The 16,373-nt window shown below is 43.6% G+C and overlaps 1 protein-coding gene across 1 annotated transcript in view; it reads right to left on the reverse strand.

Moving 5' to 3' along the window:
* Nucleotides 1-10,936: 10,936 nt before the first annotated feature.
* LRIG3 (leucine rich repeats and immunoglobulin like domains 3) overlaps nt 10,937-16,373 on the reverse strand; it is a 54,637-nt gene continuing 49,200 nt past the window's right edge. Inside the window, exons 20-22 of the mRNA XM_037513324.2 lie at nt 15,266-15,409; nt 14,892-15,167; nt 10,937-13,312 (exon numbers count right to left, since the gene is read on the reverse strand). Of these exons, the coding sequence (XP_037369221.1) occupies nt 13,068-13,312; nt 14,892-15,167; nt 15,266-15,409 (665 nt within the window). The 3' untranslated portion in view covers nt 10,937-13,067. The remainder of the gene's footprint in view (nt 13,313-14,891; nt 15,168-15,265; nt 15,410-16,373) is intronic.

Consider the following 16,373-nt stretch of genomic DNA (forward strand, 5'->3'; position numbering starts at 1 on the left):
TAAGCTGCTACAAATGCACTAACTGCCAAGGAACTGGACACACCAAATGCTGCTGAGAGCAGATTTCCAGGGCCACAGAGGGCTGCAGGCACCGCCGTGATGAGGTGGACCATGATGCACGTTCATGATATTGACACAGGCGGGTGTCAGTGCAGGAAGCAACAATGGAAGCACCCATGAGCATCTTCTGAACAATAGGTGTCACTCTTCCGCCTGCATTTAGACCCTATTTGCTCTGGAGGAGCTAAGGAGTTTAGCTTTGCCACTCACTGTTTGTAGATACTGTCTTCATAAGTTAAATCTTTTATTAGCACGGACAGAAAATAGTGCCTCCCTTGCCACTTATAGACAATAATCACCCACTTCACAAATTGCTGATTGAAAAGATCGTGGCCATTAACATTTGCTGAGCAGCCCCTGGGTACCATGGGCTATAACAAGAGGAAGAAAAAGGAGAAATGAATGAGAAAGTGAAGGGCAGGTTCCAGGAATAGCTTTCTAGCTGCCTGTGAAGACGGCTAGACACACCCTATATGCCAGGAAAGCAAACAGCAAATTAATTAAATATTTAGTTAGTATTAACTGATTTGTCATATGGTTTTAGAAGATTGCTTTAAAAAGGTGAGACGTGGTGTGTTCCCGCAAACAATTAGGGGCCCATTCTTACAGACAGAACATTGACCTGTAGAAAAAGCAACAGATGACGTAATTCAGTAAATCAGGGTCAAATGAGTAAGGAGGATTGTGACAATGAACAACTACATGGACAAGCATATTAAAAAGAACATGTCATTTCTCAGAAGAAAGTGATTTTGAAGCCTGCCCGGGGGCGCAGCAGGCTGAGTGTAGCGCTGTGAAGCTGTCCACAGCCTCTGCAGTGCCGATTTGATTCCCGGCCGGCCAGGGAGCTACCCACATGGCACAGCAGACCCCTCCTGTCTCCCCGCTGCTCCCCTCAGCAGTGGATTTCAGTGGATCCACCTATTCTGCTCCCCACTCTGTCTCTGGTGAGTCCTCTCACTCTCCTGCACCTCTGGCCTGCACCCCAGTTCTTGTATAAATAAATAAATCTTAAAAAAAAAAAGAAAGTAATTTTGAGAGAAGTCTAAAAATGGGCAATATTTGAAGCCTGGAAGAGCGCGAGGGAGACACTACAGACAACCAGTGGCAGGGCCCGACTGCTTCTATTCCTTAGGGCTGTGCTGAGTCTGTAGGAGTTGTTACAAAATGGGAGGGAGGCAACCAGAAACATAGTTTTGAGCATGACTATGAAAAATCTTGAGTGATAATAAAATCTTTTTTAAATCAAAAACTGTAGTGGTGGCAAAATATTTTTAATTTCCCTTGCTGTGCCTGGAGAGTTTGTTTTTCTATTTTTTAAATCAATTTTTAATTTTTTTTTTTAAAATTTTATTTATTGTTGCATGGAAGAGCTGGGTGCAGGCCAGAGGTGTGGGGTGGGGTGAGAGGATTCACCAGAGACAGAGTGGGGAGCAGAACAGGTGGATCCACTGAAACCCACTGCTGAGGGGGAGCAGAGGGCGAGGCAGGAGAGGTCTGCTCCTCCATGTGGGTGAGCTTCAGGGGATCACACTCAGGGCTTCCCAGTGACAGCGCTGAGACTTAACCCCTAGGTCACCAGGGAGGCCCAAGTTTTCCTATGGTTTTGAGTAACTCCTTCCAGATATTCACTTTTATTCCAACTACTCATATATATTGAGTTACTCATTACACGGAAATGGGCTAGGTAACAAAACTCCATTCACAAGCTTACTCTTGGTCAACAGAGATCTAGAACACAAGTAACTTGAATCTAGGGCAGCATCTGCTTATCTGTGTAAGAGAGGTTTCAGGTGAGACAGGCCAGATAAACGGAATTTGCATGTAGCCCAAGGCATCCTCACATCTGTACTGATATTTATTTTGGTCAGAGTACCTGAAATGTACTTGGTTTTGCGGGCTCTTCCAAAGGCTCTTTGTATAACCAGAAAGAGCAGTAAACACTCCAGGTCGAGCAACTTCAGGACCTGTGACCAAAATAAGAGGAGCTATTCACGGTGAGAACTCTCTCCACGACATTTGACACCTTTTCTGTCAGGTATCAGCCACTCTGCCTCACTCAGCTCTCTGCAGTCCTGAGCTCTCCTGTCAGTGTGAACTGCAGGCTGCAGCTATTTAAACAAACATGTATTCAAGTTGATTTAAGTAAGACCCTGTCCTGCAAACTGCTCACTCTAGAAGGGGAGAGAAACATCTAGCTAGCACTCACTGTCGAGCACTCGCTGGAACCTACGGGCTACTGCCCCTTGCCTTGATAGGGCTTATATTCTAGTGAAGAAGAGAGAGAGAGATAAAAACAGCCGAACTTGGAGCAACACAGGGTGAGAGGCAGGGACCCCAGTGATCACCAGTGCAATCAGAAATCCAGGTAAAATTTAGAGTTGGCCCTCATATCGGTGGTTCTGCATCTGGGGACCCAATCACCCAACATCTGAGGTTGACTGACTTTGTGAAAGTGGAAGTGAGGATAGAAAAATATCCAGGCAGGAATGTACCCATGCAATTCAGGGGTCAACTATAAATAAGATACAAGGTCGCTGTTAGATGGTGAAATCACAAGGACGCCAAAATGAGATAAAGGGACTGTGGTGGGAGAGAAAGGAAAGCAGATATAAGAGAATATTACCGAGATGCCCCTCACTTTGTGACAATTTGATTGCTCAGTCTTGCGGGACATCTGCTGTCCCGCCATGTTAGAGAAGTTAGTCATTTTCCCATCAGTCCATCCAAGGGGAGAAAGGAAGAATCATTTGCTCAGCAGTTCATGCCTCCCTATGTTGTGTTGCTTCTGGAAGACCCTGGTGGGAGGCAAGAGGTGGGCATGGTCCAAAGGAGAAGGGGCTGTCTTTGTGTGGTGCCCACGGTGACCCTGGAGGTGGGGCAATATCAGCAGCAGCGAGACCCCAGCTCTTTGCTGGGGAAATTGTTGTTGGGTTGCTCCGGATGGAACAAGGAAAGGTCACTGACTTGTGTTGATGCATCAACTGGAGCATTACAGAAGGTTCAAGCCTTTGGATGGACAATTGACCGTTCATCCAAAATAATGACGGGGGCATCGACGCAGAGAGTGGAGAATGGTGGCGTTTGTGAAAATTTTCTTCTGTTTGCTTTTATTTTCTCAATAATATCAGCTGAATCAAAACAGGCGATGAGGGGGTATGGGAAGCTGATGGAGAGGAGAGGTTAAAATGATTATCTGGAAGGTGTAAAAGGGCCAGGGAGCCTGGGTGTATTGGCCTTGCCTGGGGAGTCAGCAAAATCTTCCTGGGGAAGGGAACTTGAAGCTGAGATTTAAGAATGGGTTGGAGTTAATTGAAGAGACTGAAAACTTATCTTGTAGAAAGGGAATCTAGTATGTGCTGAGACCTGAGGACTAGAGAAACACAGCACATTGGAATTCAAATATTGATAAATGCAATGAACGCAAAGCGAAGAGTAAGAATTGAGTTTGTAGAAAGAGATCAGTAGATTTGTTTTCCAACTGCATACATTATATCTGTACAGATAATATCTGTAATAAGACAGATGGAAATAATTAAATTAACAAAACTATATTATGTTGGCAAATAAGTAATTATTCTTAATTACTTTTGATTAAGTAGGGATATGTTCTTGGGTAACAACATTGATCATAAACACACTTGGTGAATTAGGGCTTTTGAAGTAGAAGTCAAGAGTTAAGAAATTTATAAGTACTTATGAAATTCAGATGTGCTGGAAATTACTGAAAAGTCACAATTAGTTCCATGAACAGAAACGTAAGCATAATTGCAATTCAACAAATGTGAGCTATGTTTATCATTTTACAGAACTACACTATATTATCCTCAGCTCCTCCACAAAATAGTTAACCACTACATCAGAGAGAAATTTAATGATCTACTTATGATATTTAGTATCCTTAGTAGAAGGATCCTAAGAGCCTACTCAGAATTGCACAAACATATCAGTGAACAGACATAGATTGTCATAACTTTGGCAGAGAAGCTAGAAAGTGTGGAATGCAAGAACATAAAAATAAAACCAATTACTATGTTGGCAATAAGAGTTCTTCTACTCCACTTAGACATCTCTCTGAATACAAGAGTCTTCATTAGCGTCAATTCAGATAGTAATATGTTTCCCTACGTATATCTCTAGAAGCTTTTTAATCCTTCCCATAAATACTTGAAATATAGTTGGATATAATGACATCCAAAGCGACAGAGAATCAAGACCAAATTTGACAGAATAATGAGACTGTTTTTAAAAAAAGTCACGTTTGGGATGTATTCAAATTCTAGGTCTGCCACGAAGTTGCTCATAGTGCCCCACTTCTTGTGGGTGCCCGGATGTAAGGTCAGGAAGTACCACTGAGCAGGTTTTCTGATCCCATGCTGTAGGGTAAAGAAAATGTCAGGCTTTTCTGCCCTTCCGCCATCAGGAGAGATGATGGATCCTTGTCCTGAATGCATGCCTGATGGCGGGCACCTGGAATGGGGTGTGGGCAGAGGTAGATGGGATTCAGCTGAGCTAAGACTGTGCTTTTAAGGGCGGCGTCACGGGGACGCCAGCAGCAGCAGCAGCAGCAGCAGCAGCCGAAGCAGCCGAAGCCGAAGCCGAAGCCGAAAGAGAAGCCGAGAAGCAGCAGAACGAATGCCAGAGAGCCCAGATAAAGGCCTGCCAGCCTCCCAGCCCCCCCCCTGCCTGCCATATGCCTGGTGAACCCCAATAAAAGACCTGCAAAAACCCACTAAGGACTCTGACTCCTCCTTTACCCGGTCTGCATGGGATCAGAAAACCTGCACCGTGTCCAGTTCCTGCCCTTACACATGCAGACCGGGTAAAGGAGCAGTCAGCGTCCTCAGTGGTTTTTGCAGGTCTTTTATTGGGGTTCACCAGGCATATGGCAGGCAGGGGTGCTGGGGGGCCGGGAGACTGGCAGGCCTCCCAGCCCCCAGCAAGTCTTCACTCTATCTGGGCGCTCCGGTCTTCTCTGCTTCTCTCTCGGCTTCTGCTACTTCTTTCTCAGCTTCCCTTTCGGCTTCTACTGCTTCGGCTTAGCCCAGGTGGACCCACTCCAGGTGCCGCCATCAGGCATGCATTCAGGATCACAGGGTTCCCTCATCTATCCTGATGGCGGGAGGGCAGAAAAGCCTGATATTTTTCCTTACCCTACACCGGAACTAGTGCATGTTAGAGGATCCCCCTTTGATTGTCTCATTCTCCAGTGGTGTGCTGGGAGTCCACCATGTTCTCAGTTATGCTAAAAGCTAGACGTGCAAACACGCTGCGTGCCGTCTGATTGGGGTGATGGCAGAGGAAACGCCTGAGCACAGAAGTTCTGCACCCGTCCTCGGCTCACATAAGGTACGTGGCTGATGTGCATGGAGGGGGCTTCGCAACAGGAAAGAGGGGTCTGGCAGAATCACATGACTCCTAAGTGCGTCCACCATTAGCCATCAAGACACAGTGGAGAGCTGAAGTCACCGCGTGTTGGGGCGTGTGGAGCAGGGAGCCGTGTGTGCTCGCTAATCACTCCCATGGACCCGAGCACACGTCTAGCCATGGCCTTTTTTTTACTATTTTCCAAATAATGAGTTCTCTAATTGCCTCAGCTGCAGCGGCCTGGCGGATTTTAATACTTGGCTGGCAGCTTTCTTTTCCTTTCTTCCTCCCTCTGTTCTCTACACACACGTTCTCCTGCTCTCTTTTTTTTTTTTTTTGGTCTGAATTTGATGAAAGTCTGGTTTCTACTCCCTGAAAGTTTAAGTGGTCGAATTAAATCACAACTTGCTTTGGTCAATCATCTAGGGAGCCCTTTAGGAATTGGGGAAACATTTTACTTACGACTCAGCTCTCTCCACCTGCGCTGACATGGCCTGGAATTTACAGCTAGATTGAAAGCGTTATAAGCAGCACCTCAGAAATTCCACATTCTCCTGAGCTGCATTATTATGGAACATTTGTCAGGCAGCCAATTGCTGTGTCAGCCCCTAATTGATTTATATTAGCATCTGTAGGAGAGAGGTGGGGGGAGAGGGTGGGTGAGTCTGGGACCACTTGGGGCTACCCCCCTGCCTGGTTTCTGTGGGCCTGAGAGATTTACCAGCAGAAAACAACCAGACACCATGTTTTTCTTTGTGTTTTACTCTTATGCAACTAGTTTAAAATGATAGATGTGAACAAGGACAGCATAAACTTTCATTCCTTTGTGAAAAGTTGAGTGAGTTTAGCTTCTCCCACCATGAGTGAGTTTAGCTTCTCCCTGCCATCCCCACCTGGCCAGGAAAGGGGCTTCATTTTTCCCTGAGGCAGGGGAGGGGAAGAGATAAAGAAAGCAAGTAACTCCTTCAAAAACGCTCTCCTCTGACAGCCTCCATTTACAAAAAATAGTAATTAGCTTGAACAGCTCTTTTTACCACTTAATCTATTCCTCCTGGATGAGAAACATAAATCTACACAACTCATTTAGAAACACCTGGGCTGAGGTTAGGCCCAAGTGGAGGGACCTTGGAGAAATCAGCAGAATGGGTGGGAAGGCCCAAGACACTCGTTCACCCCAACATTGGTTCTGCAAGAAGGGTAGGGCAGGAGGTAAGGGATTCTACTGGAGCGGTATAGTGAGGCAACCAGGTGCAGAGCGTGCAGGGGGCAGGGGTGCAGGAGGCCACAGGCCCTATTCTGAAAAGCTGGAGAGGTCACCCCACAACACCGATCGGCCAGTGCAGATGAAGAGAAAGAAGTAACTTTATCTTATGGCTTCCTGGGTCCTCTTAGCCTCACTAGAGGCTAATGCTACTCTCTAGAGCAGTTCAGGCACCTGCCCTGGGATCATTCAAATGACATCAACTCAACCACAGTAAGAATTTGCCTGTGGAGCCCTGTCCCCAGCACTTACAGAGAACTGCAGTTTTCTGAGTCTATATGCAATTTCCCTTGATCTCCACAACATTTTGGCAACAAAAATTGTACTTATTTTATTAACCATATTTTACAAGTGAAGGAATAAAAGTAATTTCCAGAAACACTCAAGTATAATTTTAGGTCACATGGAAAACTTGAGTCTTTGTCCTCTAACATATGATCATAAATACAGTTTTTCATTTAAATCCACAATTTCAGAGTGACTGGAATATAGCTGTGATCTCACCCTTCCATAACAAAGAAAGGAATTTGAGATTTTCACTGGCTGAAATGAAACAAGGCTTCCTATCTGTTCCATATTATTCAATAATTGCAAGTGTAGAATAAAATAATACTAGCCATTTTTATGAAAATTTTATGAAGATTTTTATGCTTCGAAACATGTTCTTTTGTATTATGTATAATCCTTATGGAAACCTTGGAAAATAGGTGTTATCTCCAATTGATAGGAAATTTATAGGCTTAGAGATAACATTTCACATCTTATGTAAATGGAGTTAAGAGCTGGGATGTCCGACTCCTAAATCTGGGACCTCAGCCCTAAACCAACAGTCCCATCAAATTATAAACATTTGTATTATTTGTATAATATTTTCGTTCCTTGTTTCACAAATTAAAAAAAATTGATGAAGTGTGATTGAATTTGTTTATATTAGGCACTTTCCCTCTTATTCTCATCCACTTAACATAATTCCCTCTCATTCAATCATGAATAAATGCTTTTAGACATTTCAAGAATATGGGTTTCCTGAAAATGAGCTCAGTTGTGAAAATTAAAACATTAAATAGGTTTAGTTTATTCATTTCTTTCTAACTTTACCCTCTGAAAGTTGTTAAGAGTTCTTGATTGTGGAAAAGTAGATAATTTGACCATATTTACTACTGTATTTTAAACTGGTTGCAGAGTAATAAATTAAACACACAACAGTTACATCATTGAAGAGTTGGCTTGCATTCGCATATATTGGTCTGTAAGACATCGCCAGTAGGAATCCAGAATTTATGAGTTATCTCTGGTGTTTAGAAAGCATTGCATCAGTGGACTTGCATTTCTTGAGTTAAATTTGAGTGTAGGGTGTGTATCTAGTGTGTTAAGAAAAATGGCATTAGAATTCACAAGTTCAAACCAAAAATTATTCATTGGAGGAGTAGGAAATACACCTTCCAGCGACAACACACCAACCACTATGTGACTTCTTAAATAGGCTTTTATTTCACTCACTTGCTAAAACTCATCTGAGATACTGTGGTTCTTAATTAGCCAAAATTCTTATGTTTTTGCAAAGAATGATTGTCACTGGATATCTCTTGTAAGTCTCTAAACTCACACCTACCCTACAAAGAGTAACTTCTTTTGATCCTTACACTCCATCAAGGTACAAAGTCAACTTTCAACCTCTTTTCATTACTACACTCCTTGGGAAATTAGTTGGCATTTGTCTTTACCACCAAACCACTGTTCAAGTCACTACAATCTGGGTTCTGCCGCCATCGTTCTTGTGACATTGTTCTGACAGAGCCACATGAGTCCCTGCAGTAAAGACCATTGCTGGCCTGCACACTCTTGGCGCTGTCCATATAAACTGATATGGAAGGATGTGTCATGGATACTGAAGTCAGGAAGACATGTGTTTGAATCCTGGATCCTCTGGTACTCACCGGCCTGGAGGAAACCATTGACCTCTTTCAAATCTCAGATTTCTCATGTGTGAAGTGGCAAAAGCATCATTAACACTGATGATTATAAACTTTGAATAACAAGCTGCTTGTGAGCTCCTGTGACTGACTGATAACTGCCCCAAATCTCTCCTAGCTTATAATTTAAAACCTGGTTTTCCACCATGGTCCAGTAGGGCAGCATGGCAATCATAAGACCCCTGCAGAAGGAAACGTTGTCCTAAAGGGAGCAAAGAAAATGATAAACTTGCAAACAAAAAATTTAAAACTTGTAACCAACACCAACACAAGAGACAGTTAACAAGATCTACGATGGGAGATTGTCGGTCTTGGAAAATAAAAACATGCAACAGAGATGCAAACAATCTCTGTGATTTTGAAATCATTTTAAGATTCTCAGAGGCACAAAAATTAAGACTCAAGGCAAAAATTGTGAAACAAAAATTGGCAGCTATAGCTCAAGAAGAAATGGCTCAAAAACAATAACCACCACCACCCACAAAATGCTTGAAAAAAACCCAGAATAATTAGCAAATATATATGCATTTCCTTGAGTTTTATAAAAAGAACCTTCTAGAAAACAGCTAAAGAACTAGAGAAATCAGGTACTATTGGGCATTTTCCTAGAAGGAACACAAAAAGAAAATGAAAAATATAAAAGATTACTTGAGGGTCCAAAACGTATCTTAGAGGGATTTGAGAATTCAGAAATACACAGAAAGATAGGTAAATGATTTTCAAAAAAAGTAATTTTCCAGGGGCCTCCCTGGTTGTGCAAGGGGTAAAGTTTCAGCACTAACCAGCCATTACACAGCCCTAGTGAGCTATAGTGTTTAACACACTATTACAAGTATTTACTTACGAACCTGACTTTTTTTCTCTTTGATTATTAGGACAGATCATTTTACTCATTTTCACATCACGATGTAAAATCCCCACTTGAGTACATAAAAACACTCTGACCACAGTCTGTGTTGTCACCAAATTTCAACTCTGAGGTGTAGATAGGGCGAAATGAAGTCACAGCAGAAATAGTAAGATACAAAAACAATAATCTCGTGAAGGTGTTAGGTGTTAGGCTCAAATCTGATTTAAGAAAAAAGTTAAACTTGTTATATTAGAAGACAAAATTCCATCATGAAATTCAACAAAGATGTATGAAAAAGAAACTGCAGAATTTAAGAAATTCTGAGTTGTGAATTGCTTGCCTTATTCAATAAAAAGTATTCTCAAAAATTAATTAAACTAGTCTAATAAAAAGCTACAGGTGAATTAATATTATTTTCTTATATTCACAGGTCTCAATTATCACAGGGGGAAGAAAAGGAATTTGGGACATAGAATTTAGATTCTTAACTAAAAGGAGCAGTGGAAAATAAACTTGACATTTTTGTAATAGTAAGAAGGAATGTGAGAAGTTGTAACCTTTCAATTTATGATATTTTCATGTTTTATCTTGATAATATCCCTCAATTAAAATCAAATATCTTTACCAAAAGAAATCTCACCAGGATTGGATTTCCTACGGCAAAACCCAATGACCTAAAATATTAGGAAAATTTAGAAAATGTGGAGAAACCCTGTTCTCTATTGAAAGGACATACCAACAGGTGAGCCTTTCTGCCATTTTAGCTCAAATATTAAGCCTATCGAGACCGTTTCTGCATCTTCTGACACATTAGTTTAAGAAATGCCTCATGGAAAGGTAAGCTGGTTCTTTGTGGAGTACAGAAATTATTATTGAAGAACCTCTTTGAAGACCAATTGTTCATTTGGAAGATCCTTGTGTTTTTCAATGTGAGTAGAAGTCTGTTTATTTCACTCTGTGATTTCACTTTATTTCAGAGCCAACAGGATATTCTGCTGAGGCTTTAACAAAAGATGAATCTTTAAACATCTTAAAAAATAGTCAGTTCTATATTATCCTCTTACACAAGTCCAGTAACTGCAGATTCCCATGGGGAGGGAGGGTTGCAAGCAGACATTTTGCAATCACATTTGGTTCTCATTCTCTGAAAGCTACTGGTGTAGCAGATCTATTGTAATTCTGGTTATAAATTCCTATCACATTTAATGAAAAGGGCTAACACCTCTCAAGTATGCACAAATTCCTAATCGCTGTCCTTTCATCAGTCTTTAAAATACAGAGCCATTGGCTTGATTCTGAGAAATAACTTTTGGTTTCTTCCCATAGGTATTCCAATAGCTACTTAATTTTTATAATATGCTGCCAAGTTTAAGAAATATTTCTTCCCCAATAACTTAAAAAGCAGTTAATATTACATAGTAACTATCTTACTAGCATCAATAGTGGAATTAAGGAAAAAAAAACTAAATTTGTGAACATCTTTAGTTGTACAGGATCCAGCCTTGTACCAGAAAGCATAAAATGATGAAACTGAGGCTTTTAAGCATCCCTCCTCATAAATAAACCAAGTAATCTGACATTTTTCTTCATTCTCCCTTTAAATTTATGCTATTTTAGGGTAGCTTAATATCTACTAGACTCATTTGAATTCAGCATGCTGTCTCAAAATTATATTCTTTTCATACAAATGTCAGAGAAATTGAGTTCCTCCTCCTGTTCTAGACAGCTAAGATTATATGTAATCCATAATTTCCAGCACATAAGCAGGGGAATCATATTGATGGAGAGTGAATCTCGTTTTTGAATTTCAGGTGTCAGTGATTTAAACCTTTGTTATGTCTGGAAAAATGACATCCTCTTAAAGAAGTTCATAATTATTGAATAGACCCCTATCAATGCTTGCATCCCATCTGGCAATAATGAAGACAAATTAACAATAAGATTTCGAAAGTCTGGCAATTTGGTAAAGCCAAGGCATACAAAATCACTTCTCTGCTCTGAGTCACTGGTGGTCTAGGGAAAGATCAACTTCCTGGCTTAGACCGTTGTCTAAATTACAGGAGCCAAATCTTACAGCAATCTGAGTTCCAGGCTTCTGGCTTGCAAACAACAAAGCTCTGCACTCGCTAAGCAGGAAAACTGCTCCCCAAGATATCCTCTGAGAAGAAATGTTGCTCTTAAATAGCTGCCTCCAATTTAGTTCAAAGAACTGACATGGCCTAAATTCACAACTTCAGTGAGTTAGATTTTAAAGCTTAATATGCTGTATTAACTCCTTTTGTGCCAACTGATCTTGAGCAAAAGCTTTTTTTAAAACTGGGCATATGAAAAGGACTCACTAAAGAAAAAAGTGCCGTTTCGTCACCTGAATTATGAAACTTAATAAGCTTTTTCAACGTTCAATTACTTCAGTCTAAGTCACTTAGTTTTGAAAATACCGACTGTATTTATGCCAGATTTTCCCTTAAATGCTGTTCAAAACAAGTATTTTAAATTTACATGTTTAACAGATTTTATACTTAGCTTTTAACAGGTACAGCTGTGATGACCAAATTAGGAAAATATTTGAATTCTCAGAATGTTGCAGAATAGTTTAGAAGTATCTTCTGCTTAAGAACTGCTCACGGCACAAAATCAGGAACAGCCAAAAATTCTACCGATACCCCATTACGCCTGGACCAGTGGAGGAAGACCTACCTTTGCTCTAACCATTTAAACTTCAGAAATGTGCAATAAGCCATCCTGTTGTTATAAAGAAAGGGAAATGAATGGGAACTATTTGGAAAAGCACACGACATTAGAACACACAGGCATTGCTGTAATTCAGGAAACACGGCGTAAGCAGTGATTTTAAACAATGGTGGTTTGGGGTGTACAAGTTCCCCCAAACTGTAACAACAAATCCCTTTTTGTGTGTGGAGTCAGAGAGAATTAGGTACATGGAATGTACCTCAAGTCTTTGTAGCTCCTTCCCATTTATAACATACTTTCACATATGTGAATTTGATTTATATTTGCATTAGAACTCTGGGAGGTAGGCGAAGTGGTCATGTTCTTGCTCATATTTTTATGTGCTGAATATAATTTTCTTCCACTTAAGGCATGATGCTATGGAAGTCCACAAAGTGTTGAAAGCAAGACAAATCGCTATTGTGTAGATGGGACTGGGGATCGAACTGACACGGTTTATTAAATGCAATGTGCAAAAGAAAATGGTGAAAGACAGGTATTATTTAAAATGCTTTAGTATTCACCTTCAATAAAAAGAAATCTGGCATTATAAAAATACATAAAATAGTCATGGATTTATACCGTTAATTTACATAAGATACTTTTTTTTTGCATTAAACAAAGTTATAGTTTTAAAAGGTATTCTTATATGAAAGTTACTCCCAGTATAAAATTTTATATCTTTTTGTAATTTTGGCCCATCAGTATAAATAAGACATTTTACCATTTTAAAATTCATAACTCCATTTAAAAACATAGGGTTCTCTCTTTTAAATAAAGTCCACATGAGGTAGTACGTTAGAGCTCGTCTTGGGTTCCGTTCCGTCTATGTGTTCAAGTCTGAAGACTGAAAATGTGGAGTCCTGTGGTTTTCCAAGGTCTGTTTATAGGCACATGTGTGATTTTCTTGCTGAAAATCTGTCCTTTCTTCCCCATCTTCCTCTGATTCAGAGTCCAAGCCCAGGGAAGAAGGAGCTTTCAAGTGAAAGGTTCTTGGCTGACAATCTGATGGCTGAGCAAGGCTTGAAAAGGCATCAAGGGGAGGTCTCCTCAGAGGCTTTCCAAATGTTCCTGGAAGAAAGAAACTCTTGAGCACTGCGTCCTTGCACTAGCATGGAAATCAATAGAACGCATCCCGAATGAAGCAGCTCTGTGAACACAAAGTTTTTTCACGAGTGCACACGTGTCCAGTGAGTACCACTGGCTGCGTGATGGAGAGAGGACTTAGAGAATGGCCCTGAGGATGTCTGCACTCCCTTTCTTTATTTTTAAATGAGATTTATTTTTTAATTTTTGCGTAGAAGAACAGGCCAGAGGGGCGGGGGGTGGGGGTGGTGAGAGGATCCACCAGAGACAGAGCGGGGAGCAGAACAGGCAGATTGACCAAAGTACACTGCTGAGGGGAGCCCCGGGGAGACAGGAGGGGTCTGCTGCGCCAGGTGGGTCAGCTCCCTGGCCGGGGATGGAACTCAGGCAGTAGCGGTGGAAGCGCTGAGACTTAACCCCTAGGCTACCAGGGAGGCCCTGTACCCCCCTTATTTATATGCACTGAATACGTGCATCTGTTCTGTCATGTCTCGTGATCTACAATGTTATTAATCACTGGGCACTGAAGTGCCCCAATGTCAGTTCTCCTAGAGCTCGAGCATTCACGGGCTCATGATTCTCCAGGAAAGGCATTTGAATGACCTACCAATTAATTATGCCTGAATACAGGAAGTTTCTTACAAAATCATTTTTCGTGAGGAGCTCAATGTAGCATACCCACAGGCTGTTTCTGACGATGGGCCTGAAATGTACATAACCCTATGATTCATTTTACTGTTCCTTCAATAAAAAAATGAAAAGAGAAAAATGCTGTTTGTGAGCCCTCGCTTTCTTCTTTCATAGCAAAGTGTTATTCAGGTGGCTCCACCTCTTAGTCATATCAAGGATGTTGTCATTTTTTTTTTCCAAAAAGGAATACAAATAATTATATTTTGACAAGACAACGAGCAAAATATTTTAAAATTCTGTTTTTTTTTTTTTTTTTTTAAAACCAGCTGTGGCTCATTCTCTCGTATCTGCATTCACGGAAAAGACAGTCTCAGCTCTTCTGCCCCACTGTTCTCAGGGACTGGACGAACAAACCCCGAAATGCATCCTGCAGCCAGCCGGCACCCCCATCTTCTCTCCCCCGCTAAGGCCGAGGGCTCCGGAGGCCTCCCTGGCTGAAGCTGGTTCAGGCTGGTCAAGGAGCAGCGGTCTGGCCAGGTCAGAGGCGTCCCCGCTCGACTGCGAGGCGGGAGCCGGCCGCCTTCCCAAACCACAGCCATGCGAGCTCAGGACGCCACCCCGCAGCCTGCCGAGGCCCAAAACCACTTTTTCCACCCGGCTGACAGCGAGCCCCTCAGTCTCCCTCCCAACGCTCGTCCCGCAGCGGGTCCCGCACACGCTGTCAGCCCAGCGCGCCCGCGGCCTAGTTATGGGTGAAAGACACCATCGAGCCGGATCCCCCACAGCTGACTCTGCTTTGAGCAACGTGTTTAGTCAGTCTCACACCAGCTGGTAGGAGGTCAGGACAGCCTCATCCGCAGGAGAGCAAAGACACTTTCACACGCGACACGGGAGAGGGGCCGGGCCCCGGCACCGGACGCCTGAACACACTTACCCAAGAAAGAATGACTCGAAGCCACAGCAGCTCGCTCTGGGCTGGGGCTGAAGTCCACAGAGGATCTGTTCAGACACAGAGTTTGCAGGGCGGGCCCCTCCGACGGCGAGTGAGCGGAGCCGGCCACCTTCCTCGCCTGCGGGGACCAAGGCCCGTCGGCGGCCGCCGGCTCCCGGGCGTCCTCGGAGGGCGCAGGCCGCGGGAGGCCCTCCTTCCTCTTCAGGCAGCCGGGCTCGTGGTGGTCCATCCACGCTGCTCTCGGGTCGGAACTGCAGCCTTTTTTTTATTTGGGGACAACATCCGAAGGAGACAGAGTTAGCGCCTCTGAAGTTCCCTCCTGGAGGCGCCCAGGCTCCGGGCGGGCAACCACGTACCTGGGTGGTAGGCGTCAAAGGGGTCTGGGCCGTAGACGCTCCCCTTCAAGTACGCGGGGCCCGGGGCGCCCAAGAAGGGGCAGAGGAACGGATCCGGGGCCGCTTCCACGTCCGGCTCACTGCTGCTGTCCACGTGGCAGGGCCCTGGAAAACAGAGGCCTGTCAGCCGGTTTGTTCACCGGCCTTTCGACATTCTCTCCACGTCGGGCGTTTTCCACAGTAACAGATGAACGTGGTAGAATACCATGTTAGAAAAATTCACAGCAGGGTTTTAAAAAATGTACTGAGATCTGTTGCATCTCTGCGTGATGTTTTCCTAAAAGAGGCCTCGATTAGGCGAACCAGCGGCGTGCTCACCTGGCTGCTGGTCCCACCTGACTTCCAAGGCAGAGACCTGTGCGTGGCGCCTGCAGCCAAAGCGGCCGTGGTCTCAAGCACGTGCTAACACCAGACAGCCCCTTCCTCCACAGGCACCAGCCCGGGCACTGACGAAGCCCAAGACGCCCCGATGCGCAGGGCCACGAGCAGCCTGGCCAGGAAACAGTGACTTGGCCAAGCAACCCAGCAATGACATGCGGGTCACGAATGGACACGGTATTGATGGCCAAGGGCTACGGTGGGGTTCCAGGTGCCGCGTGCAGGGAAGCAGGGGTGCAGTCAGAGGCGGGCTGCGTCTCAGGAGAACGGGACTCGGTGATGCTGATGGCCTCTGGTGCCTCAGAGTGCGACCGATCGCCAAGCTCAGCACCCAAGGCCCCTGGCTCTACCGTGCCCAGTTCTGTCCCTTTGGGACTTTGAAAATATCTTTTGGGTCAGCCCTGGTGTCTGGGAATCCGCCTGGGCCTCTGCTCTTTGCAGCCTCGTTACCCCAGCTGGGACGCCCACTGAGGGCTCACACCCCTGCTGTCTCCGCACGCTCGACCCCGGCCCCGCTCAGCTCTCAGCTGTTTAATTTTTTGTCTTAGCACTGAGTTTGCTGCACGACTGAAAACAATATTCTTCCTTCCTAGAGAGGCATTAGCTCGTGAGCTCAATAAATGCTTTGGGGAAAAATGGCCAAGGGCTTGAAAATAATGTCAATAGCTTCTGGACGTCGAGTCCTGAATAT

This window comes from Talpa occidentalis, unplaced genomic scaffold (genome assembly GCF_014898055.3).
Source record: "Talpa occidentalis isolate TD23 unplaced genomic scaffold, MPIMG_talOcc4v2.1 talOcc4.16, whole genome shotgun sequence".
Lineage (NCBI taxonomy): Eukaryota > Metazoa > Chordata > Mammalia > Eulipotyphla > Talpidae > Talpa > Talpa occidentalis.